Below are 27841 nucleotides of genomic sequence, written 5' to 3' on the forward strand. Positions count from 1 at the left end.
ACCTCAACTTTTGTTTTCTGCTGATGAGCAAATATTATCGTTCCACCATGTGACACGGTTCACTTTATGTCTGCTAAATAGCACGATTCCAACATTACTATTGCGAGCATGCTGCCGTACTGACGTTCACGTTCAGTTCGGAGCACCGCTGTGCGTTAATACGGCCTCGCGCTGCTCGGCTCGGCCACAGACTGCGCACTCTGATGCATTAACTCTCAAATGCTTAGAACAGCAAACGTAGCTTTCAACGAGTTAGCCAAAGTCTCAAATCTATAAAGGAAATGTCATTTCAGCTGCTTTTTGCTTCAATGACTTTCTATTTCTTAGTAAACTGGCGAAAAGTGAGAAGGCTGGTCAACAAACAAAGATCAATAACAAAAAAAAAAAAAAACACAAGCTGCTGAGGAAAAAAAAAACATTTTAAAAAGGACATTCAAAGAAAATTGATTCTAGCGTGTTTATTTATCATGGTAACATTATTTGTCTATTTAAGTCCAGATTTTGGGGTAGGAGAGTTGGATACAAAATCATGTTCTCTCATTTCACTGGGACGTCGGAACTTTATCAACGCGTTCCTCGGCACTGCAGCACTTACGACGCAATTACGAAATGTTCATCGGGACGTCATTGACGAAGCCCCCCCCCCCCCCCCCCCCCCCCCCCCGGGTGAAGATATTCCACGGGGCGGCAGCTAACGGACTGTTTCCCGTTATAAGGTATAACGCAAACACCGTCTTTATATTATACATCATCCGCAACCCCTGGCAGCACGAACTGTCCCTGGTGCTCCTTAGTCTAGCGTCTCTCATTGGCTTTGACAGCTGGGCCGGATCAATTGGACAGGCGCTGACTGGGGCTGAATGACAGAGTGTTCCAGACGACCCATTCTGACTGTCACTTCCCTGAGAGATCACCAGCCACTCCTGCCTACGAATACTGATGTAGTCAACGTGGCGACGGCCCGGGGCGGTTGGGAAGAGGCGCGTCGTGTGCGCCGGGGCGAGGTGAGTCGAGCTCGCGCCAGCCGTTTCATCTTAAACAGGCGCCACGGACGCGCACGTACAGATGCACATCCGCTCCTTTGTTATCTGCCCCTCCCGCTGTCCTCTGCTGGTGACAGCCGAAGGCGTTTGCACAGGACATGCAGGAAAGCCATTAATAAGCCCGCGACGGTGGCAGCAAGCCGACACCGACGAGCAGGTTCAAAGGTGAGACGTCAGCTCTTCCAGCCAAGTGCGAAATGTCTGTCTCACATTTCTATAGTGGAGTTGAACTGTCCCACAATGCCACGTTACAGATGGTGTTTCTATAGCATCCATCCATCATGCTTTGCACATAACCTGAATAGAGTTAGATGTTTCCAAGCACAGAAGTCAATGCAAAAAAAAAAAAAAAAGTCAATTCATGAACAATGAAACTAGATGTGAAGCTGGAAAAACACCTTAAGATTACTGAAACCAACAAGGATGAGACCAGACACCCCGAACAGAACAACTCTTCTGACAAACATTCTTTAGCGTCGACGATCAGAAAGACGATTCCAGCGATATTTCTGGACTGTTCTCATAATCTAAAGAGAACGTGACATTTTTGCGCGCGAAACAAAAAGACGTCTATCAGAAGCAGTCTGCCTCGCTAATTCAGGATGTAAATCTGTGCATCGAAAGGCAGAACAACAGAGAGAGCATCGCACTTTCCGATTAGAGGGTGGATGGGAAGATCAGACAGCGTGAACTCCGCATAGAGCTGCAGGGGGAATGAGCTTCATACAGTTGAGGTGAACGTGAGGTGAGTGTGGCCGTGCACTGAAACCTGAATTATAAAAAATATACACTCAAAATACACCACGATATTTTACTTTTCAGGACCATTTTTATCCATTTGTAAAATATTTACTGCTCCAATAAATGATGCAGATAGTCCCGATTCCAGTTGAGAATCTACATGAGGATGAAAAGTAGATAAAAGTACTTTACCTCGCCACTTTCAACACTATCGGGCCCGGCGTGAAAGAGACTCAATCTAATTTATCTGAACAGTCTTGAAACCCACACTACAACAATCGTGTCTCCGCCCCATCTGTCAAAGGTACTCATCCTGGAGCCAAAACATATTTTCACATTACTGGTGAACCATTTCCAAACATCTCCTCCATGTTTTGTTTTTTTCCCCTCTTCCTGTCATGTTAGCGATACCGGCTTTTACTAAACTGTCTCAGCTGTCAGCGCAGTTTAAAATAGCAGGAATTAACAAATTTGTAATGCTAATAGGCTGACAGAGACACATGCAGCAGTGCTGGGGAGTTAGCGGTATCCTCCGAGTACTCTGGTGGCTTGCTTATGTGTGTGTGTGTGTGTGTGTGTGTGTGTGTGAGTGTGTTTTCTGTCATTGTACAGTAAGTGACACACTCCGCCACTGCAGATGTTTTCGTTCTGCATACGACAGAGTTCCTCGGGGTATTACATCTGAAACAGCTGAGCGCTGACCTCGATTTGACTCGCAGCTCGGCTCGTCTGCTCCTCTCCCTGCGCCGTATGCGGCGTGAGCGCTTCCCTCGCTGTGTGCCTCCTAATGCGTGTCGATCTGCGCGTGCGAGCGAGAGAGAATCCCAGGGAGTCGCCGTTACAGGCGTACATGCTCCGAATGTTAAGTGCGAGCGTGCGCGCGCGTTGACGTCGGCCCGCTTTCGCGTACAGATTGGAGGCACATTAAGTTCCTGTCAGTAGCAGCTAGTCTCAGGGGAGCAGGGAACTGACATGTCGTGTTTGTGTTGGTCTGTGTGTGTGTGTGCGCGCGAGTGTGCGCTTGTGTATAACGGTGCCCTCTGACACCCTTAACAGCAGCTGAGCAGATCCGCAAAGATGCGGTGAGCACACTGTCGGTTCTGTGCGTGTGCGTCACGGGAGGTAGGAAGGCCAGGAGTGTGGAGTCACAGGGCCTAATGTAACATATGAAATGAGGGCAAAGCCAGCATATTTTTTTAATGCACCCGTTAGTGTGAGAGTGCGCGAGCGAGAGTGAAAAATATAAATGATGTAATAACTGACGAACTGCATTTCAAACAGCAAAAATAGTCTTTCCGCAGGCCATTTAATGTCATATTCGGTCCTATTTTTTTTTTTTTTCAAATAAATGAGAAACTGAAGTGCTGCGAGACTTCACGGAATTGCCACAAATCATGAAACAAGGAACAACATGAAGATGAATCAGAAACTATAAATAAGCAGCCTTCTTGATTAAGAAAGTACTTGAAAGTCGATGATTTGAATTGGAAGTAATTGTGTTGATCTACACTCTGTCAGCACATTTCTTTCCCAGCTGCTTTTCAGTTCAAAAGTTTACTTACTGCAAAACTTATTATTAAGATGTTTGTGTTTGTTCTCAGTGCAGCTGCGTCTCTGTCATAATCTGTAATATGCTCACAAAACATCTTCCTGTCATACTTTACCCAAAATGACAGACGTGTATGTTTATGTGTAACGTGTTCAACATCTGACTCTGCCTTAAAATGAAATCTCACCAGACCTGATTGAAATCAGCATTTTTCCAATTGATATATGTTGCAATATGGCACGTCCAATCCAACAGACAGTGTTTTACTCTGTCAAGTAAACGGAAACAAGACTTCACAAGTCGAAAACAGAAACTTAAATTGCAGAAACGTGTGAAATAACAAAACACAGGTTCATTGTCGAAAAACTGTGTACCATTCTAATTTTGAATTTAATTTCATATGCAGGGGGAAATGGTAAAGTACGCCCACTTGAAGGAAAATAAACAGCAATTTGTGAGTGTAGTAAACACATTTTCTTATTTTTAGGATTTCCGTAGTTGAGTTAAGGTTTTCCCTCATTACACCACACCGATTCTCAAACAACAACAACAACAACAAAAAAATACTGTCAGAATACTGTGACATGAGCCCGAGGAAAGATTATGTCTGATGTTGTCTGAGGACCAGCTCCTCTCCAACATTCGTGCGTAACATTCTTGAATACACTGGTCTCTATCAATACTTGCTTTGAGACAATAACATCACGGGAGCCCATAGTAAGTGGGATTGAATTGTTACAGTGTGCTCAAGTATGAAATGTATCCAGTGAGAGATGATTTATTGTTGTGCTGTGATTCATTCGTTCCACCGCAGAGTGCTCTAATTCCCCAGGACCCTTCGTATTTCAAATGGTGAGGATCCTCAACTGGAAACACTGCCGAGAGCCTAATCCAAATGTAATATGTTAACATATGCGAGCGCCGATCATCTTTTGGACCCACGCTCCCGAGACAAAAGAGAAGAGCAATTCTCCGGTTTGGCTGCGGCACCTGGGAATTGAAACGAGCCACATTGACATAACAGCTCAACAAGCTGCGATATGGTTGTAACATTGGATGAATCCATTCCTGCAATTTTTAACACGTCGTCAACCTCAGAGCGAAAAAAAAAAAAATACAGGAGATTGCGACAAAAGCGAGCGTGGTTGGGAGCTATTTCCGGGTTAACGGTTCAGTCTTTAAAAGCTTTAAATAGCTGGAGAGTTATTACAGTAAAAGTACTTTAGAGTGTCTCTCTTTAATCTCTGACACTGGAAAGCAGCACGGCAGCACATCGTGTGATATACACGGTGCAATACAACGACGATCGCCCCTGTGGGTCCTTGGCGTGACGCTGAAACAGCTTCGACCTGCTGAGGGCCGGACTCTACAGGACCTCCGAAGATGCCCAAAGCTATTAGCAACAGATCCTTCAAAACCTGCGAGACGGAACGATTTGGCTCTCGCCAAATAGCTCAGGTTTTTACACTTGCTCCTTTTCTCTTGCATCCATGTGGGTATGAGAAACAACTGTTCAGTTAATGTCTTGACGTACTAGTGAATGTAATGCAGTGGCACTGTCAGACATTTTCTCCAGAGTCTGTTTTAGTTTATATGTTGTATGAGACGGCAATGACAAGTCTGTTTCCCAGAATCCATTGCTCCACTGTCCGTCATCAAGACAGAGCCCCGGCCTTATTAATGTAACTCCACACAACAGAAGTCACTATATGCTAATACAGGACTATAAATCATTCTAATTTGATAGTCCCGTGTGGTCGATTTTGATGCGTTGCTAAGCACTTCAGAACACTGCATTAAACTAAGCATGGGAAACACACACACACACACACACACACACACACACACACACACACACACACACACACACACATGCAGTATACAATAACCTAACCCCCCACCCCCCAAGCATTTTAAGCAGGCCCCTCCCCCTGTTAAAAGCCACCGTATGCCGCTGACGAATGAGCCGGTCAAGAGAAAATGCCCTTTGGGGTTAATAAGTTATTACTATATAATCGAGCATGTGCAACTCTGCACACCATTCAGTCAATTTCCTCAACTCAGCTGTTGCAATACTGACAGTAAACACCTTGTGACAAATGCACGTTTTCCCCTTTAAGTTTTGGATATTGGGGTGCAGGTCGTTCTAACTTTCTTTTTTAAATTCAAAATAACTTTTGGTATTACGTCTTCAAAAGACACTTTCCAATGAAGTACATTTTTTTTTTTTTTTTTAAATCCAAGCATCAATATTTTAATATTAACAAATGGTCAGATGGCACCACGTCACTTATGTTGGCGCATCCACAGAGAATTATCACCAGACCAATCGGTTTGGTATCTTTAAGTTTATGGGTTTAATATTCTGTCTCCTTTAATACTGTAGATCCGAACGCCCCGTGCTGCAACAGCGGAGCTGATTGTAGCATCTAAGTTGGCACTGTAAATGAAAGCGAGGCTTGTAAACAATCTCTTTGAGTGGCAATGATTAAAAGTCGAAAGTATTAAGTAAGAGTAGTGAGCTGATTCCTGAATGTAAAAACGCAGTTAAAATCTGCTGAAAGCAAATCTAGTCAAATGCCTGCAGACAGAAACGTGCTGTGATGGAAAAGCGCCCCGTATTCACAACTATTGTTGTTTCTCCACGATGGGCAAATAAGTGTTGCCCCTTAATTTGGTTCTGAATGGCTGAGACTGGCGACAAAGCGACAGTACTCGTCCAAATCAAATCTCATGGCTCTACTTTCTGCGTGATTACACAATAACTCTGAGCTGACTGATTGTCTACCTCCAGAAAATGCTGCCAATGTCACTGAATAGAGAATTGTTGGATTGGCGCTGCCCGTTTCTATTCACGGCGGCTGCCACAGCAAAGGGGAGAGCGCTAATGGTGTTGAATAGTAATGGGCGAACCCTCTTAGAGTCGAGCTTGTGAAACACAAGGAAACCTGTGCTGAATGCAACCGCTCAAGAGCACATTATTCCTCCTCTTTTCATGTGTGTAACTGAATCATTTGTGTTTAAGGTAAAATATGAACGTTTCTGTGGATCCCTCTGAAATCTACAAAGATTACGTTCCTATCTTTGAGGGAGATGTGTTTCAAAGTTCCCCTTGTTCTGTCAAATAAAGACGCGGTTATGGGCTCCGAGGCAGCGGCTTTGCCTTTTCTTTCTGACTCGCCACGGACAACCCTCAGTGTTAATGAAAACGTCCAGGAAGCCAGAAATTTTACCACGTTCTGGAACTCATAAATCAAACAATTGTCTACCTCCACCATCAAGGCGAGTGGAAAAGGAAGATAGCGCGAGACCCTTACTTTTTCTTTTTTCCCCCCCGTTATCTTCGCAGCCCTTTCCTCAATCTTTCGCTGCTGAATTACTGTCCATTCTTTTTCATCTCCCTCCTCGCTGTTTTCAGAAAGAAGGACTTGTGAGGGCCGAAGAGTTATGGATTCACCAATTGCACCTAATGGCTGATTGTCCCCGAGAGGAGAATAAAGAAATAATTTAACATATAAAGCGAAGCAGAGGGGGCACTCGTGCTGTTCGACGATGCTCTGGGGACCGAGGACCAGTGCACTTTTGGCCAGAGATGATAGACTTCATTAGAAATCAACAGTGGAGGACTTTCACGCAGCTTTACTTGTGCCCACAGGGGTTCAGAAAATGTTATTTACTTCATTATTTTACAGACACTGCTGGCAAAATAATCCCAAAATTGGTGGAAGAGTTTCTCATGAATGCCTGGTGTGTGGCAAAAACAATTAAAAACTATTTACCCACTGTGGGATTAACAAAGTCCACATCTAATCAATTTGCATGTTTAGCGATGAAGCTAGAAGCAGATTGTACGTCTCCGTGGTAGAAAAACGTACCTTAATACGCAGGAATAGTATCCCACGTCGTCCAACTCCGCTGGTCGGAACCATATGGCATCCTCCTCTTTGCTCATCCTCGTGCCGTCGAAACTGATGGGTTCCTCGAAGTCCCCGTGCCCCGCGCTTTTGTACCACATGAGGCTAAGTCCCGTGCTCTGCGCGTGGGTGTAGTTGGCCCGGATATATCCATAGAATAAAGCGCACTTAATCCGTACAGGTTCCCCCAGAAGCACTTTGTATTTCAGGTAGTCCACCGACCAGTCTGTGCAGCCTTCCACTGAAAGAGAAAGAGAAGATAAAAAATGTTTTAATAAAAAATGAAATGGGATATTTTCCTTTGCCGCAATCAATCAAGACGTTCTTTTTCTCCCCGCAGGACACATTTTTACAACTTCTCCTATATGTGTTTCACAAGAACACAAAAACCAAGCGGGCCTACATGTGCATGCTTTAAAGATTTGACTTCCGAAAATGAATTAATAGCAAATTTAAAAAAAAAAAAAAACAGCGCACGACTAAGTGTATTCATAATGTGTTCATATGCTGCTGAGACAGCACACGTTCCTCCCCGCCTTTACCTCCAAACATCACTGCATTTATATTTAATTTGTGTGTCACCAACTCATACATAAATTGATTTTACCGGCAATAAAGTCTGTATAAGCCACCATCAATATCCGTTTAAATGGCAGTGATGGCACTCAACTACATTTGACCTGAGAAAATTAGAAGCTGCTGTAAGTCTGCATTCATTTCCTGGAGCTATCAGACTAAAGCTCCGGTTTCAAATGCTGTCGTATAATTGGGGGGGGGGGGGGGGGGGGGTAACTTGTCTCATATTGTGCCAATGCACATGCCAACGCTGAGCAATAGGGGTCTTCCTGTTAAGACATTTAATAAAGCCCACCAGCTGTCAGTCAAAAAAAAAAGTTATGAGGATTGTATAATAACTGCATTATTCATGCTCAGAATAGGATGCTCAGACTTATTTTCCATCTTCAGGTGTGTATGAGATTCATGAGAAACAGCAGATATTAAATTGACACTTAATCCTTACCAAGTTCAGTGAAAATACACACACACACACACACACACACACACACACACACACACACACACACTATATGAACTCGAGTTGCCGATTGATATTTTCACACGTAGTGAGTTGTGTAAAAAGTCACAGAGGTACAGAAAGTAACCGTCTGTGTGTCAATCAAAGAAAGCAACACGTTCGGTTGGTACTCGAAAATGGGGTTCACCCAAGAAAAAAAAAAAAAAAAAAGTACTCAGGTGAACTGTGGCCTGTGTCACAAAGCAAGACTACGGTGTTAGCCAGTTAGTGGAGGCTCGGGGTTTCTGGTATCACAAAACTGGCTCGCACCTAACTGGGGAATAGTCACCATGGTAACCTATATTATGTGGCAAACCAGCAGGTTTACTACAGGGGATCAGATCAATGCACGCACATAGCACAATTCAAAATGAAGTCATCTTTTCTACCGGATCCCAACATGGACAAAGATTTACAATAGACAGCGCTCAGACATGAATATACCAACAGCCTGAAGAATGGGATTATACATTCTAAAGAATTCAATTCCATTTCTGTTATTCTCAACAGTCACAAAGGTCTTTTGGTTTTTGTTTTCTCATCATCTCATCTCAGGAAAACATAAAGTTGACAGAGGTCTTAAAAAAAATGTCATTGAAGATTCAACAAAACCATAAAACCAGAGAAAACTCCATCTGCTGATGAAGATCATGGGATTGGTATGAAAGCTCTAAAACAGCTAGTGTGTGGACTTTGATGACGTTGAACTTGCCTTTTGATTCAGGTCACGGGCACACTATGGAAAAGACTACGGTCGCAGTAACTTTTTTTTTTAAATAGTTTTCTAGCTTTTAAAAGCCGATACCGACAGTAATAATTACCCAGATTGTTCCGTGTCACATCGTATCTACCGAGCTCGCAGAAGCTTTAGCAGATTTCTTTGTACTGTGAGGAGATAAACCTGCATCCAAACCTTCGCTGCTCTTTTCAGACACTAACAAGCCATTTGTCTTAAATCCCACAAACACAAAAAGGAGCCCACGCTGAATCACAAACAAGCTCTCTACCTGATTCACCTTCCTTTACACATCTCTTCAGTTCCTGTTTCTGACATCCTCTTTTCTATCGCTTCACCTCGCTGCGTCGCTCTTCCTTTAAAAACAGCTGGTGAGCACAGCTGTCTCAGACTCAACAGGCTTCGCTAATTGAGCTTCTATGAAGAAGAAGCAAGTCGCCCTCCAATCAGCGAGGTGTGGTGCGTTAGGCAGTTGTAACTGTGGGAGGACGGGGGGTGGGGTGGGAGGGTGGGGGAGGGGTTGTTGCCAGGGAATTGATTAGCCATGCTGATTTATGATACTGTACTGTACGGTGTGGGACTGTAAGGTTCATGCTGTGAATGGCAGCAGCACTGGTGGGTCCTTCACACACCGGAGAAAAGTGAAAAAAAAGAAAAGAAAAGCGTTTCAAGGAGGCAGTGAAAAATGATGGCGACATAATGTCACGCAGAAATATTTCCAGGGGAGCTGCAGTGGAGTTTAACAGCGTGAGATCCATCAGTTGCCTAAAAAGTTGCAGGGAGAGATTTGTGTCAATCCGTCAAAATTGAGTCAAACTCGGTGCATGTGGGCCAGCGCAGAAAAAGCATGCGCGGAGAGCGGTTAGGAACGAAGGGCTTTAAGAGTTTAATCTGCACACGCTTGATTGCCTCGCCCGATCGGTGAATCATTTCCGTTCATCAGCTAATTGGTATGCGGTTCAGTAATAGTTCACTTCATCCGTGTTGAGGTTGTTGAAACAGAGTAGGAAACGGAAAACGGGGCAGATTAAAGAAACATGGGCACAGCGATCGCCACAGATGCAAAAATACAACGTACAGCTTTAGAGCGTTAAATGAATTTAAGGTGCCGTTAGTCATTTGACATTTGCCAGCAGAGCACCTTCCTGATTTCATCGGATCCTAAATCTGCAACGAAAAGTTGCCGTTTTCCTTTGATGAGCCTGCGAACGCTGCGTTCAGATGCACCGCTTTGACATGGCCCACTAAACCTCTTTGATTTTCTCAATTAAATCTGTGTACCTGGGAGCAAGACAATGAAAAATACAACCTAAATTGTACAAAAAGTGAACAACTAGGAACAAAATGAAGCAAATACAAAACGCTGGAGAAAGGCGCCGTGTGCTCCGCGAGCTGCCCGACAGCACAATCCTTTCATTGTGATTAAGTCTGACTGTTGCTATGGCAACAAAGGGTCTACCCTCGCTTATCGAGAACTCGCTAATTAGTTTGTGGACGATAATAACTTGAAGGCTTAAGGTAAGACAACCGCAGCCAAGATGGTTTCACTTCTAATCATGTGTCCTAATTGAGACGGTGAAGTGTTCTACTCTCACAACTAATAAAAAAAAAAAAAAACAGCGAGAGGGTGAGAGGTCACACCGGCACGCAGCAGATCCAACGTGGAGGATTAGTTTCGCGGCAGTGGTCGTGAAGTAACAGATTATGTTTCGGATAAGTCTGTCAGGTTCCTAAACACACACACACACGGCACGAATGTGCAGGACGGAGACGCCGCGCATATGGCGACCGCGTGAAGCACAGACACACCGGCAGCTCTGTCCCGGCAGGTTTTTGGAACGTAAACCGAAGTGTTGGACGAGTAGAAATTTTGACCTGAATGAAAATGAGTGTGTCGTTGAATGCGTTAGATCGTGGCTTTAAAATCACGTGACTCACCGATGATTCACGAGGTATTAATGCACGAAGTCAAGTGTTTGTAATGGAACTATTTGACTAAAAGCGTCAAGAGTATTTGGGACACATATGAGAGGACTCTGCTTTTCCTCGAAACCTCACCAGCTGACCACTGAACCGGTCTCTGCCCCTTCTAACCCCTTCTCCGCCGGCCCAGACAGAAGAGAAAAAGACAAATTTACTCAGCGGTACTTTTAGTTTGGCCGCAGAGACTGGATCTGGTACCAGAAAATACACAGTAAATGCTTCACTGCCAAACATCGAACAGCTTGGCTCTGTCACTGCCTTTCCCATCAGCGCCGCAAAATAAACACTCGGTCCGCTCGTTTTTTGTTTTTTTTTAGAGCTGAACATATTCCCTGTGAAAAAAGTCACACAAAATGAGAACGAGGAGACTAAATTGCTTCAAAAGAGTTATTTTGATGTTGTCCCGGTGCCAGAAATGTGCTTCCACAATACAGTACATATTATCATGCCAAATAGTACAAATGTGTCACCAATAGCCGGTTCAGTGAAACATAAAATGACACGCACTTAAATGAGGACACTACAATTACTTTAATAACATGCAGTGTACATCTGATAATAAAGACAAATGGGATAAAAAGCAAAATGGCTGATTGATTGCCACTGAAAACATAAATAACATACAACACTGGGTTTGTTCAACAGTGAAATTACTGGCAGATTACAGATTCTCTAAAAGCCCCTAAAGGCATTCAATTACTGCAGTGAGTTTAAAATGTGTCCCCAGTTTAACCAAGAACTAAAAGAAAATAAAAGCAACAGAAATTCTAAATTAATTTCCCTTCAAGGCTGAACTCTGGCCCGACTGTTTCTAAGTTCTCTTTGTATTTCTCTGTAACGCCGCCGCAAGGAGCTTCCCAGCTCACCAGCGACGTGTTATCTTCCACCTATGCTCAAATTGCCCGTTTCAGACTTTTGACAGAGGGTTATCGTTCATTTCAGTAAGTGAGGGCCGGGATTCCGCCTAATCTGCTGGCAGGAAACAAACATGGTACAGAGCCTGATTGAACTCGATTAACATTTTCCCTGCTCACCAGATTTCCATTCTGCTGGATCTCAATTGGGGAGGGAATTGGCCAATCTGCTGAATGATAACAACAACTCCGGCGGCTCTTCGGCGGCCGGGGCCGACACGGGCGGCTTTTTGCGGCTGCGCTACGCCCATAAAGTCCCGTGACGCGTAAATCAAAAAAAAGGAAGCAATCCCTCGGTCGCCGTCTCCGAGTGTGCCGAACAATTCTGTCCGTCAGCTGGGAAAAAAAACAACAACAACAACAAAAAAACCGGTAACTGGTTACTGTCAGCTGTCATGTTTTGCCAAATGATCGCAGAGCAAATGTTTACATGTCACTCTGCATGGAAATCAGGATTTAATAGAGCCACGTTCGCTGACACGTCGAAATGGGGTCCTCCAGTCGCATTCTGACTTAACCACGCCATTAAACAAAGACAGGGCCATTTGTCAAGCCTGCCTTGTTTTCACGTCAGTCATATTTGTCTCATTTGTCCAACTGTGTAAAAAGACCGGCGCCCCATTCGTAAAACGTTCCCCATCCGTCTTTTAGGCTTGTAATCAAAACCTGTTCAATGTCAGAGGTAATTGGCTGTATAGATGCATTTTTTTTTTCAAATAAAAATATACTGCATTTGTAAATATCAACACCCAAGGTTTAAATGCAAATTTTAGAGTGTTGCATATTAAAAATCAAGGTTGAGGCAAAGTAGACTTTTACTTATTATACTTTCAACAGCAGATGCGTACGATAATTCAAGGTGTTTTCCTTCTCACTGAAGCACAATTTCCTGTTTTACTTTGACCCTCTCTTTGAAAAATATCACACCGGAAATCAGCCTCAAGGAATTTCCCACTTAACTACAGAAGCAGTTTTTTTTCTAGATTTAATATGCATCAGAGCATAGCTGCATGGAAACTAATTTGCCATTTTCAGTGGAGCTCCCTCGTATCTAAAATATAAAGCAGGGCATTCTAAAATATATTTTAAGAAATAAACCGTACGTGCAATTGGCTGGGAAGATGTAGCGCAGATGTGACCTCGATGCCGGTAAACACACGGGAGAAAAAAACAAAAAACAAGTGTAATTTGGTTTAAAGGGCACCATAATAAAGCTAAACAAATGTTATGTCATCGTGTTCCTTCTCCATTTTACTGTCACATGAGAGTGAGCGTGTGCTCCGTCTGGAGAGGAGGTGATCAGCTCGTAAATTGGGTTACAGGTCTGCTGAGGGGTAATCGTATGCAGATTGAGTCGGGTCACCGCAGAGACTCCGACAAAGTGTCTGTTCTCTCATAAGCACTCAAGGAGATGGTTCACTAGTATTTTTCTCCATAAAAGCCCCGGTGTAATTCAATCAGAAAGGCGTGCATACATTAGGCCCGGGCCTGATTGAATAAACACGCGAAAGTCTGGCCTCGCATTTACACGCGCGGGCGAGTCTGTGTGGCGACGCGACATCAACCTTTACTTGCCCTCGAGGGGCGTAGTGTCTTAGCTGGACTGGCGCCAGGATCCCTAAAGGAACTTATCAACTTCACAGCCGCTTTTGCCGAGGGAGGCAGGGAGGGAGGCACGGGGGAGGGAGAGCGAGAGATGTCTTGAAATCTTGACCTGCCATTTTCCACCTTGTGAAAACGCTGTCGCAGCAGAGTGGGTCTCAATTAAGAGGAAAATAGCCCTGATGTGTGGGAAAGGTAACCTCTCGGCTGCCAGCGTGCGAGGGGAAGATTACCTGCATGATTGAAGTACCTCCAGCAGGTTGAAAAAGAGAATGAGTCATCAGCCAATAAAGCAATCAGCTGTGGCCTTCTGCACGTGAGAGCACGCACGCTCGCGCACACACACACACACACACACACACAAACACACACACACACACACACACACACACACACCGCAGAATCTCTGGAACAATAAGCAGACTTGGGCATAGCGTGTGAAGAAAACACTGATAAAATTGGAGGAGGAAAATGAAGGGCCTTCTACTGCCGGTGTAATGGCGGTGCAACAATAAGGAAGTGCAAATGCTAAAATGACCACAGTTATGGGCCATATGGTGACATAAAGGATAATCTATAACCACCTGGGTGTGAACAGCGCTCTGTAAACATACCGAGAGGCAGCGCGGGGGGAGGGGAAAAAAAAAAAAAAAGTTAAAGGAATAGTTCCACTTTTTGTGACAGATGCATCTGAAAAAGCTCCGTGCCATGTCTGTGTGCTAAAAATCAAGGAGTGGCTAAATTTAGCAGACAAATGTACGTGTGCAAATATTTTCAGCACTTTAGAGGTTTCGATCAGGGGTGCCCAAATTCTTCCCTGCGAAGGGCTAAGAATTAATCTGGATGGAGGGCAGAGGGCCAAAAATAAATGTTCATGTTATGTGAAATTACATTTCATCAAAAAGGGCAAGTCGAGTCAAGTTTCCTCCTTTCCACCTTCCACTTCCCGAAAAGTTACATTTCAAGTAAAATAAACTCCTATGCAGCATAATTCTGTCTTCCTCTGAGAAATTACAGAAAAAAGCTGAGATTTAATGTCGATGAAAAGATTGATATTTTTGCAGGGTGACTCCAGCTGCCCAGCTTATTAAATGATTGCAGTGACATTTACCTCCCATCCTCCTCACCGTTCCTCACCAGCAGATAAAACATCTCTCTCCGTCTCGCCCGTACTTTACTGTCATGACACTTCATCTTCATTTGTCATTTGTCTCTCCTCCCAACTCCCTCTCTTCCTTGACAGCCACCGGGGCTGTTATTTATATGCAAATACTCGTATGTGATTGGTAAAAGCAAAAAAAAAAAAAAAAGCAAAAAAAAAAATAAAATCAGTTTTTCTTCCTATCGCAAAATAAACATTGCCCTCAATCTTGCAGACTTTCCCTTTTTTTGCATCTGATTCGGCTCCGCTCATTGGACGCGGCCTCTGGAGAGAGTGGCACCTGCTGTCTCCAATCACGGGTTAAATGCTGATGGGGACAGGAAGCGCGGGGAGGCAGCTGATGGGAAAAAGGGGACGGTGCCGAGTTCGCCGGGGTGGACCGCTCGGAGTGAAGAGAATACCGAGAGAGATGCAGCGGAAAATAAACACACGCCAGTAAAGGTGGTTTGGCAAAAAAAAACACACAAAAAAAACGACTCGGGTATCGTTGCAGTTTACGGCGGCAGCACGCGTCTGCACGTGTGGACCAACAAACAGATATGAACCGTCCAGTTAACACGTGCAAAGTTCTTCATTGCAAACTAAGCCGGTCTGCAGTTATCAAGTTATTAGCGGCACCGGTCACAGTGGCTGATATTTGTGATATTTGCGTGTGCAAAGCTAGTTGTGGGTCGATGACACTTCAAGCTTTGACTCGCTATTTGAAATGCATTGCAGCTGCAAAGTTCTGCACATGGGGTGATCCAGTGAGAGACCACTTCAGTGCTGATTCCTGCAGGACACTTTACAGACATTATCTCTGTCAGACTGGGCAGCGCTCCTGTCTTTGTTCAAATACTATCACTGCTCCTGCTAACCAGCCAAAATATGTTCATTTAAAAAGGAGAAGCGCAAAACCACATGTCGTGATGGGGGCTGTTTATTGGGAAAGACCTCAAGCTCTCATCGAGTGGTTATCGACTGAATCCCTGGAAAGAGCACAAAAAAAACCAACAACATTAAGTGACAAAAAAAAAAATAGCTGATACATGTTGTACAGATTTCCTTTTCTTTAGGGCACTACGGGGATGCAGTATTGCAGGTAAACTCCTGACTCCGTAAGAAGCGGAACTGCAGAGCACATTACTCTTCAAAGCAGTATGTAAATCAGCCTGTTTAACTCTACAGAGGTGATTACGCCTGTTTTCCCTTTCATGCTTGATAGTATACAGGTTTATAAGGAAAAATCCATCATTGTCCAACCATTGTATACACCCAAATGTGACTAAGTGTCTCATCGTCCCCATCACATAATTTCAGCATCCACTTCCACTCTGACTCTAAAGGAGGAGATTATGTCTCCCAAACAGCGCTTTGATACTCCCGGGGAACCGAGCTACGAAAACGGACTCGTATCCATGTTTACTCCAAGTTTTGCCTATTTCACAGGTACATTTGAGAAAGCAGCAGATGCAAAAAGGGATCCTGTTGTGGCTGGGGTCGGTCCTCCAGAGAGAGCACTATATAATCAGAAAATCACTCTTCTGTTCCCCACGGCGCGAGCACCCCTCTCATCTAACGGTCTTGGGAAAGGCGTCGAGATACACAATACAAACAATACTGACTCCTGAAAAAAAAAATACTGCATTGCAGACATGCCTGCGCACATAGGACGAGAGTGTGGATGAGACTTTTTTTTTTTTTTTTTTTCTCAAAACATTCTCACCCACCCACACAGGTACAAAATACACGGAGAGAACACACACACACACACACACACACACACACACACACACACACACACACACACACACACACACACGAAGAGCGGGCCACACAATCCGCGCTGCCTCCGCTGGCAGCCCTGTCAGCCTGTTATTCGGTGCTGTATCATGGCGGTGTGGGTGCGCTAAGCCGGTGACTCAGACCCTCGCCGGTCCACTACAGACACCGACACACCATTTGGGCGTTGTGCTCCGGTGCCCCCGCGAAATGAGCGTCGGTGAAAATAGAGCGTGCCCAGATGGATAGGGAGCCTTGTCACATCAGCCTCTGCGCCAGCCGTCTGTGAAATGATAAGATGGCGAGAATATGTAACAAAGCAAGCAAGTGGGTGCCGTCCTGATGAGCGCCGGCGTCAGCTCTCATACGTCAACTCTGACCTTATTTTTTGTCTCTCATTTTTTCCCACACTGTTAACTACAAGAGCATCATCTCTTGCTCTCTCCTCCCCCCCTCCCCCTCCGCCTTTGTACGCTCCCTCTCCTCCTCCGTCTCGGCGTTTTACCCTTCCTCTATCTCCGAGCTATTCAATTCTTCAACACAAGAGCGGGAGGGTGAGGGCGAGGGGAGGTTGCGCCGGCAGTTCAAAGACAAAGGAGGGAAATTATGATTGAGAAATTATCCGAAGCTTCAGGTCAGCAAGGACACTAATGTCCCCCAAAAAGTCACACGAGTAAGGGCGTCCGGGCTGTAAATCACTGGAGGCAATCGCCGATAATTCAGCAGCAGTGGACGCTGACTCAGTTTCATGACGGATATGTCTTCAAGGTCGAGTGTGTTCGGAAACTCACGAATATTGAAAGGTATTCAAAGGTGAGCCGGGGGAGCAGCAGAATTAACCGTTTCTGCCCAGCACATTTGCAGATACATAAAACCACACCGGCAAAAAACTGCATGCTTACATTCACACACACACACACACACACACACACACACACACACACACACACACACACACACACACACACACACACACACACACACACTAAACGGCACGCAACTGCATCCACACACACACCCGCAGGCAGACGGAGATCCAGGGAAACCTAGTGGCCTGGAACAAGAGTAGAGCCAGAGCGTCCCATTAGAGGACATTACTGTCAAACACTGGAACAAAAACTACCTGCTGTACACTGATTACCAACCCACCTCCCGCTACAATTCAATTACAAACTGGATAATATGATGCACTGCGCTCATTCTCGGTGACAGTGCTCAGCCCGTGACATGGGGAAGTGATGACAGCTGGGAGAGATGTTTCCTGAAAATGCCGATGCCTGTTTTTTTTTTTTTTTTTTTCCACATTTCTGCATCGGAGGTGATATTTTTGGCTCGGCTTTGCTGGCACGTCCATTGATTTAATTGCATTTTTTTTTTCGGATGGGAGAGGACGGTCTCAGCCCGAGAGACTTACACTATGCAGATGTCACAGGTAAATGGTAAAATCTGCTTTTTTGGTTGCTTTTGATACTTTTCAAAGTTGGAGCAGGGCCAAGTTTGACTTTCTTCTTCTGAAGAAAATAAAATGGATCATTCAGTCATCATTGACAGCCTTGGGACTTCAAAGCGATCCATCCTGCCCACTAAATCCATCACATAAAAGGTGTGAGAGTTTTTATAAGTTATTATTAGGGCAATGGAGGGACCATTTTCAAAATCTAAATGTCAGACTCTGGGACTATTCAGGCACTTTATTGAAGAAGATTTGAAGGGCTTGCAGGTCGTGGCTGGATACTGATGCATGGTGTTGAGCAGAAGAAGAACATTCTCATTGGTACTCCTTCCCCAAGCCAAGACTTGAAGTTATCAATAACAAGAGGAACTGATCAATCTAAACTCGTGGAGCAAAAGACATACTGCGACTGTGTCAAGCATTTTAAGTTCTTTCCAGACTGAAGATGACTCGTTCACACTGCCAGCCCGAATCCGATTTTTGTCAAGTCTTGATTCTGTGAGGGTGATTTAAAAAAAAAAAATTTTTAAAGTCTGAACAGCAAAAAAAAAAACAGATGTAGTGCGATTTTTGCAACCTGGATCCAAAACGCAGTTCTTGCATCACTTGCAATGAGACACACGGTGACAATATCCTTTTCAGAGAGACAGAGTGAGCAGAATCTGTGTTACCACTAGCAGAGCGCTTTTAGAAAGTACAGACTTCCACGCTGTAGAGGACAACGTTAACAGCAGTCCACAAACAGAAGCCAAAAATCAACTGTCTGATGCCGCTTCCGTGCCGGCAGCTTCCCTGTTGGAAACCAGCGTGGTTGCCACAGCAACCCATGCGGATAGGCTAGTGATGATCCAATCTGATCCGCTCACTGCAATTAACAGTGCGGAAAGTCAGTCCTAAAGATCTGATTTGAGAAAAAAAACAAAAAAAACATCCGATTTGCCTGCAGTCTGAACACAACCTAACCGTCTACAACAAGCCGCTTTAAATCCATTTTACCTTTGGGAGCTCCTAATGTTGCAACTCCAATTATAGTGCAGACTGTGGAAGAAAGCAAGTCTCGAAAAATCACACATTAACTTATTAATACTGTAAATCTAGGGGAGACAAGGGAGTCATTTATTAAAGCAGTCAAACTGCAAGCCTTCAGATAACGAATTATTAAAAGCTGGTCTACTGTAAGTGTAAGCGGTTCCAAAAAGTCTCCGAATGACCATCCCAAAGCAAGTAAAGCAGAGGAGAACAGATTTTTCATTTCACTGGTTTTCCCTCCTGTAATTAATAAATAAATAAAAATGAATGCAAGTTCTAAATGAATAACATTAAAACAGTGCAAACAGGGAGTGCTTGTATTTAGGTCAGAAACACTTTCAACTATGAAAGTAATTAAATAAGAGATGAACACTAGCCCAATCTGGTCATTTTGAGCTACTTTTTTTTGTGTTTTTGTTATATAACCACACAGGCATACTTTAAGCCACACACACACACACACACACACACACACACACACAAACAAACAGGGCTATATGCTCCACTCATTACACACATAAAAAAAACTCTCTCAACACACAAACTGCAATTCCCTTATCCCTCAGCCAAGCGGCTGATAACAAGCAGTTCATTTTCCTGATTCAAAATAAGCCATCCTGTTCTGCTCCAATTAGAAGCTTAGTATAAGAATTCCATTACCGTGTGCTGCACCCCATCTTCTCCCTGCAAATGCACCCACAGTTCAGGCACGGGGAGTGCAGGAGTGGAGCAATTGGGGGGGGGGGGGGGGGGGGGGGGGGGGCAGGGGGTGGGGGTGAGCAGCTGTGGGTGCTGAGGTGCATAACAGTTTAAAAAATGTATTCATGCACAGTGTCAGCAAATTAGAGCCTTAATGCAAATTGAATTTACAATAAATCCACCTGGAGCTGCCACAGAAGAAGAAGAGGGAGAAAAAAAAAAAAAAAAAAAGGAAAGAAGATGCAGAGAAGGGGGAAAAAAAAAAAGCCAAGGAAATGAAAATGGAGATCCTGGCACTATGAGCATACATTTGCATATACATAATTAATTAAACCGGGGTTCACTGCTTTAGATGGATGACCGTCTGAGGGGAAACCGGGGAGCTACTGAAAGTAGAGCAGCGCTAAAAAAGGTTAAAGAAAAGGTGATTCTTATTTCAGGAAAGGAGCGAGTCACTGAAATTCAACTCACTGACTCATCGTTGTATGTTTATGCATACACAGTGTTCTGCGTTATATGGACTTCATGTTAAAAGACAAAGGGGTGGATGCCAATTAGCACCGCTCGCTCGGTTAACTTGACAACTTCAAAACAAAACCCCAAAATAATATACAGCCTCCCAGTGAAAGGCTTGGTGGGCTTGTTCTTGAGAACCACAAGTTTGAGTGAGCTAACAATGGGTAATCCAATAGAAACAAAATGACTGCAGAGGTGGTTCGGTACTCTAAATTAATGCAATTGTTCCTCGGCGGTTCAGACTGGCTCTTTCATTTGGTAAGTGCTCCCACTTTAGCTGCTGAATGTGGGCACGCTGAGAAGTGAGGCTTTTGAAGGTGCCACCAGCTTCCGGAAAAAACAAACAAAAGAAGGATTACTTTTTCACAATTCCTCCAAATATACCGGTTTACAATGTGTGTACGGCTGCAGTCCAACATGAGAGGAAGAAGAAATAAGGCTGCCCAGAGTGTGTATCCTGACTTCTTGTTTATCGTGTTGAATGCCCTGTTCCCAGTTAGACTACTTAATGACAGGAACTCAATAGATGAACAGTGAAATGATGGCTGACGCTGTGGACCTTTGGGACTGACTGTGCATTTCTCATATCGAGGTGGACACCCAAACTTTCTGCTAATATTCTGCCTCCTGTTTGTTGGAGTGTGGACTATGAATCCAGTCGATGCTTGAACACAGCACATTTAACTTCACTCCGAAAGGAGTTTTTCATTTACTTTGAAAACGGTTCAATCCTGAGTCTTCAGGCAGCTTTTGTGTTTTGTTGTTGTTGTTGTTTTTTTTAAAGGGAAATTGCACTCACTGCGTTCACTCTAAGTGTTATCCAATGAATGACTGAGAGTCAGTGTCATTCCTCCTGAAAGCAGTAAAAACAACCAATGATGACAAGGATGTCGGACATAAAAAAAAAACAGAAATCGGATTGTTGCATGGACATCTTCCGACCTTGCTGTAAACAAAGAACTTGTACGTACAAGAAACATGCGAGGGGACATTACACTGTCCTTCTGCAGCTAATAAAGCAATATTTGCAAAGTAAAAACATTCAAAGTTTAGTTACTTGGACATGGACCGCTTCCTTCTCCCCCCCACACAGACTCCTTCAACAGATATCGTCTGAAAGGGCTCGAGGTCGGAGTAAAACAACTCCAACCGCAGTATATCTGTGCGGTAGCTGCACTGGATAGAAAGCAGTGGCTCGGATATTGATCAAATGCTAAGACTGCTGCTCTACTATATCAATCAAAGCAAACCAGCCCTGCTGTTAAGCCATCAGTAGTAAAGTATGCCTACCTAGATCGCAAATGCAACACATTTCAGTCATTTCTGATATCACCGTCAATATGAAGAGTCCTTTTTTTTTTTTTTTTTTTTTTTACTTCTTTTTTAATCTGCTTTTGTTTCATTCATCCTCCCTTGACTTTCTCTCTGGCAGTAATCAAGGGAAATCAAGGAGCCAGTGCCCTTGGTTGGATTCAAGACAAAAAAAAAAAAACACACGATAAAGACTTTGGGTTGTCAAAAAAAAAAAAAGCTATGAAATAACCTCATTCCCATAATTAGATGAAAAGAATGTTATTAAAAAAAAAAATAATTGGATTTTTTTTTTCTTAAGTTAAATGGTTAAAAAGGTCTGAGGCAGTCATTGTTGGGTTTTGACAAAGAATCACCTGCTCAAGGTTTTGACAGAGAAACAAATGATTTCATAAATCGTACTCACTGAGTGTCGGGATCCGAGTCTCATCTGGAAACTCGTACGCGTAAATACACATTGACTAATAAAACACCTGGCAAAGTGTTTTAAAATGTTGTGTAATCAGGAACTTCTGAAAGGATTACAACCTTGTAAGGCAAAGCAATGAGACTGAGATGACTTCAGATATCAGTCATAACATCGTTACTTTTTTCTGTCTTTCCAGTCTGAGTCTGAAGTCAGCGCAAATGAAATGTGGTAGACAAGTTGTCATTCACCTCTTCCCTATGCAGAAAAAAAATTACAACGTGAAACGAAGCACTAGTATTTGAATAAAGAGACTGTCTTCTTGGTTTTAGAGTATACCAAGTTGAAAACCCTGTCGCATTTGTCCGAAGGTCGCTTGTTTTTCTGCTGCATGTTGTGGGACAGTTAAAAAAAAAAAAGACTATTTCAACCAAATGATTTGTGAGCTTAGCCTCGGTGTCCCTGAACAAGACACACGGCTGATGTTCTGTAGCCAACTCTGACATCTGACCTCTCTTTGGACGGGAAGCAAGAAAATCCAGAACTTCATTGGAATGATGTATGAAACCGCAATCCTGAATAATAAGAAGTAAATATCAAGAGTTTGCTATTTGACAAAAGACCCGAGTCTTCTCTCATTCCTCGTTTCCTTCTATTTCTCTCTGCCGTCTTTGCTCAGCAGCACATTATCTAATAAAGCAGAAATGCCATAAAAATAACCTTAAAAACCCTTCAGCCTGCCAAATTCTGACACCGGGCCCAATTGAGATGCCATCATAAATCCTGAAGTCTGTGATTCTTTTATAGACAGTATGGGAAGAGGTGAGGTAAATGGATGAGAGAGACGGTTGCCAGTAATGTATAAAAGAGGGAGGAAAAAGGGGAGAAGAGGAAAGAGAGAGGGAGATGGGAGATGGGAGAGCGAGTGTAGACGGGGGAAGAGGGGAGAGGGCAGAGACAGATGAAAACAGACTCAAACACAGGCTGAGAGCCCATCTCTGAACTGCGTGCATATTAATGCAGCACTGCGGAAATCCATCCAGCCAGGCAGCAGCCAAGGTCGCTGGAGATTACCAGGACCATGACTAAATAAGCTGGCCGATGATTACCGGGAGCATCCTCCTCTCCTCTCCTCTCCTCTCCGCATCAGCCCCTCGCGCTCGCACACGCGTCCGGCCTCGATCCGACGGCCGGTCGCTAATAAAACAACAAGTCGCCTCTTTCTCGGTGATCCGCCAAAGAGTGGAAGGCAGGCTGAATACATGAATTTTGATCGTGGTGCACATAACACTGGGGGTTGTGATGATGTAACAGGACAGGGTTTCTTGCCTCTCTCCATCCCTCCCGCATTCCCCTTCCCAGCAGAGGGTGGGTGGGGATGACAGAAGGGAAGGAGAGACGGAGCTGGTGGCGCTGAGGGGTTGGTGTCATCTGATTACTTTCGCCACCGATCGTAGACGGAGCTTCTGCCCCCCCCCGCAGCCCCGCTCCATCACCTCCATTAAACAAGCTGTGTCGTTAATGAGCTATTTTAGGCAAACGCGTCACACGTTAGCGCTCGCCCCGCGCGCTCATCCGGGCGGACAGGTTAGGATTACACACATATGCCATAAAGCATTCTGGGTAAAGAAGTGCCGGTAACAGACGACGCTTACACACTTGCTCGCGCACCTGATCTACTCGCACACGGACGCCGTGATTGGAGTGGTGCTATAAAACTGCAAAATAGGCACATGGGCGCGCGCACACACACACACACACACACACACACACACACACGGGCAGAGGTTTTTTTTTCAGACATCCTCGGCGCACGATTCCCCTTCGATTAACAACCAAAGTTTCCTGCTGAGTCGGAATATACGGCCCCCTCGCTGAGCGACTACTACACAATCGATGCTACACTTTGATGATCTTCTAATGAAGGCAGTAAACATGCAGATTAGAGACTGTCAGTAGCCTTTTTCCTCCCTCCCGCTTTATCTACCTTCCACGAAGCCCTCGAGAATAATAGATCCCACAATAAATGGCACGATTTTGTCAAAGTACCGAAAAACTTGTTTTTTTTGCTTATTCATCTTGCGTAATATTACGCCGGAACCAACAGAAAGCCATGACAAACTGGCTACCGTATCAATACACTGGCTCAGGACCTTGAGTGTCTATTAATAATAACACATTTACCTTGAATTGACCGAAAATCTGCTGCACGTGCGTACGATTTTTCAGCACTTTAAAAAAAAGTCTGAATTTAACAACAATGATTTTTGAACACTGCACATGTGCAGTGGGGGGGGGGGGAGGGGGGGGAGGGGGTAATGCATTGTTGGCAAAAGTGAAAGGTCCTCTGTGACATGGTGTGTATTTAATAAGAGTTTATCAATTGTTAAGCTAATGTCCGTGTGCAAGGTTGACCTTTGTGTGGCTCCTTCCAGGCTGCAGGGATTCATTTGTTACCTCTCTACTCTACAGTATAGGCACTTAAGTAGAAAACCACTGCTACAGTAGCATCACTGCTGTGGCTTCTGTAACCCACCAGTCACATTTTCGGGTCAAGATGCCGGCAGGAATTTTCCATGCATTGGATGACTTGATTTATTGAATTTAAATTTAGCATCGCACCATTTTTTTTTCCTCAAATAGGTTTCCCACTGGGGAATGATAACTGTAATGAGATCCTCCAGTACAATTCAATTTCATTTCTTATCCTATGAACCTTGTAAACAGCTTCTCAGATCAACACATTGACAAGTTGAGCCGGTAGTAATGACTTCTCTTTTTTTTTTTTTTATTGGAATTAATCTGTCTCGCAGAATGTTGGAGGAGATAATTAACTAGTGCTTTCATCTTCATTTTAACTGGCATGTTCATTAACGGATTTGCCATATCCGGTAAGAAAAGACACCTAATGTTTCTGTTAATGAAAATAAACAAATAAATGACTTGGACCAGAGACAATCAAGCTGAGGCAAGGCTTTGGCGGTGTGATAGGCTTCAAGGCACGTGGAGCCCGCTTCGTTCGCCGGAATAGGGAAATCATGTAAGAATCATGCGGGCGGCACGGATGTAACGATCATGATAATGTCAACTGGCAAATAGTAAAATGAACAGGTCTCTAGTGCCATCGCCGAGGTATCAAATCGTCTCCATTATTTCCTACACGTTTTGACGTGGCATGATAAGCACAAAATTATTGCTTTGCGCAGCATTGTGTGAAGAGGTCACTCGCCGTGTCTTAGAAAGCAAAAAACGCCTCACTATTTCAGGGAAAAACAGAAACCACACTTCTGCATTTAATATTCCTGAGAGAAGATTTATAACCAGGGAAAAGACAGGACTCTTTGGGACTGAAATACACCTGAAAAAAAAAAAAAAAAAAGTCAGACTGCCACTATGTCACAGCTTCTCAGATGACTTATATCCCGTTGGTTCTTGCCCAAAACTCAATTTTGGGAAATGCAGCCCAGCTGTCGAAGATGCTTCGTCTTTTTTTTATCAAGAGAGCGGATATATTCTAAGAAGGGAGAACGTATGTCCCCGTCTATTCTGCGGGTAGCTTCTACACCTCTGTTCAGACACCCGTAATGGTGTCTGAAACATCATATTAAGGTAATAAGAATAGTTATATGGCCAGATAAATAGCAGGGCACCAATTTGAACCCCCACCTCTCCCCCCCCCCCAAAAATAAAAAAAAATAACAGCACAGACTGAGGCTCCTCGTTCAGTGTCTTCGCCTTCAAATTGTAAAATGTAGTTGTCCCCACAGATAAAAGTAGTTTCTCTTCCTGCTTCCAGAGGACACTCTTCACTACGGTTTACGGTAAACGGGCTCCTCTCGTCACAAAAGCTCAGAATATGCTTGTAAATGAAATGCAAAAAATAAAAAAAAAAGCTGGTGATTTTGCACTACAGTCTCTTTAGAAGAAGTAGAACTGCAGATTTGTTTGGGCTCTGCAAGTAATATTCTGATTCTTCTATTTTAAACATTTAAGTATTTTGAGGAAAAAAATAGCACTAAGCCCTGTCAGTGGCTTAAAATGAAAACATTTAAAGCTTCTTCTTCCCTTTAAAGTAAAGCTGGTGTTGTTATATATTTTTCTCATTATCAACAACGCGCACATGTCCCTGCCTTCCCATCCTTGTCTGTGGCACGTACACCCACCTGTATACTGAAGGTCGTGTAGCTCACAAATAAACAGTATTTTAATAGTATTTGATTACATTTTTAAGGGGTGAGTGCTTTCCTGAAACTGGTGGGCACTGAAGTTGCAGTAAATATCACCGGGGACTATTTTAAGCGGAGGATTCATTCATATTTGGTTCTATAGCTGGCGTTAACAGCAACATCTGCTTGGGTGAGAGATTGAATCAAAACTAAAATCCAGTTCCTGTGGTCATTGTAATGCAGCAACATGTCACCCAGTGGACTGACATGCCTCACTGATGTGCATTTAATCGTTTTTAGAGCTGTGTGGGACAGAGGAACGTGCTATAACAGGATATACAGCGAACAACAGCACAGCCATTAACACGTATTCCTGAAAGGGATTCTGCCTGGCCTAAAGTGCTCATCAAAATGAGCTATTTTTACAGTTTACGCATGATGAAACCCTCCACACAGCCACTCCTCCGATGCAAAATGTACAGCAGCTAGTCTCAGCCACTTCATTACGAGTGCGACATTAAACACTATATTTGCATTTTTACCTTTCCCAGCATGATGTTCGTACGAACAGAAAAAAAAAGTTTGTGTACTGCTTGGTAGGTTTCCCTGTCACACTTTCAGATAGCTTCTCATACAAAGGCACTCTGGGATACTGGCTTATCGCCTCCTGTCTCATCCTCCTCCTCCTCCTCCCCTCTCTTCCTCTCTCCCTTCCCTTCAATCCCTCTCCTCTTTTGACTCCCCTTGCGTCTCTCCCTCCTCTCATTGCTCGAGCTGAACACGGTATTTGCATATCAGTCGCTGAGGAGCTGTTTCTCTGGTGGCAGTGGTTGTCGCCCTAGAGTATTCTTGTCTGGCATCACAACACAACTCGGAGATCAGAGAGCCGAGCACTGTGCCTCTTAATGGGAAGATCTCCCCCCACAGGCTCCTCTACCGCATGCATTCTCCCCTGCTTTCATTTAATCCTCTCTCTTCTGCCTGCTCCTCTTATTTTTCCCCTCTTCTGCTCTTTTCCTCCAACGTGCTTTTTTCCTCTTCCTTCCGCTCTCCCCTTCTGCAATCCTCTCTCTGGCTTTTCTTATCCTCCTCTGTCCTCTTCGTCTCTCTGAATACTCTCTTAACTTTTATTTCCCCCCCCTGCCTCTCTTTCTCTTTTTCTGCTCTCTTCCTCTCGTGTGCTTGTTTTGAACGCACCAGAACCAGGACATGGGTCTCTAGGGGTGCCGGGGCTTCTTATATAACAGAATAAAAAATTCACACTTTGCATGTTCTTATTATGGAGAGGAGGAGAAGAAGAAGAAGAAGAAGAAGAAGAAGAAGAAGAAGAAAGAGGGAGGGGAAATGTGGTTGGTGGGGGCTGCAACCACAAATTAAAAATAGCTTAGGAGTGTGGAGAAGTTGGGGGGGGGGAGGCGAAAAAAATACAAGTACAAAACAGCCTTCAGTGCCATTTTGGCAGCTGGGCTGTTGAATCCTGCCACCGCGCAATCAAAAACAGGCTAGCCGGCTTCTGAAATACAGTACAGGGGCGACGAAATGCTGCACGATTCCTCCTCACGCCTACCACTACATCTACAGCGCACGCTCGTTTCTTCCCGATATTACTTCTCCGATGGAAGTTTCCTCGTGAAAAAACAATACAATTACCATTAAATTGATGCCTGTCATGCCACGACTCTATTTCCACACGATCAATCATCAAAGGGGAGAGTTATTGTGGAAGCAGGAGAGGATTCTGCTGCCTAATGGTGCACCACTTACAATATTGCCCTCGTCAA

At 44.1% G+C, this 27841-nt stretch overlaps 1 protein-coding gene across 1 annotated transcript in view; it reads right to left on the minus strand.

Moving 5' to 3' along the window:
• LOC138208481 (interleukin-1 receptor accessory protein-like 1-B) overlaps positions 1–27841 on the minus strand; it is a gene marked incomplete at its 3' end in the record, with an annotated part of 158733 nt that overhangs the window by 75335 nt on the left and 55557 nt on the right. The window contains 1 exon segment of the mRNA XM_069166364.1: positions 7209–7488. Within this exon segment, the coding sequence (XP_069022465.1) occupies positions 7209–7488 (280 nt within the window).

The sequence above is a fragment of the Embiotoca jacksoni genome, unplaced genomic scaffold (genome assembly GCF_022577435.1).
Source record: "Embiotoca jacksoni isolate LCO1_2020_lvr unplaced genomic scaffold, fEmbJac1.0.p SCAF_38, whole genome shotgun sequence".
NCBI lineage: Eukaryota > Metazoa > Chordata > Actinopteri > Embiotocidae > Embiotoca > Embiotoca jacksoni.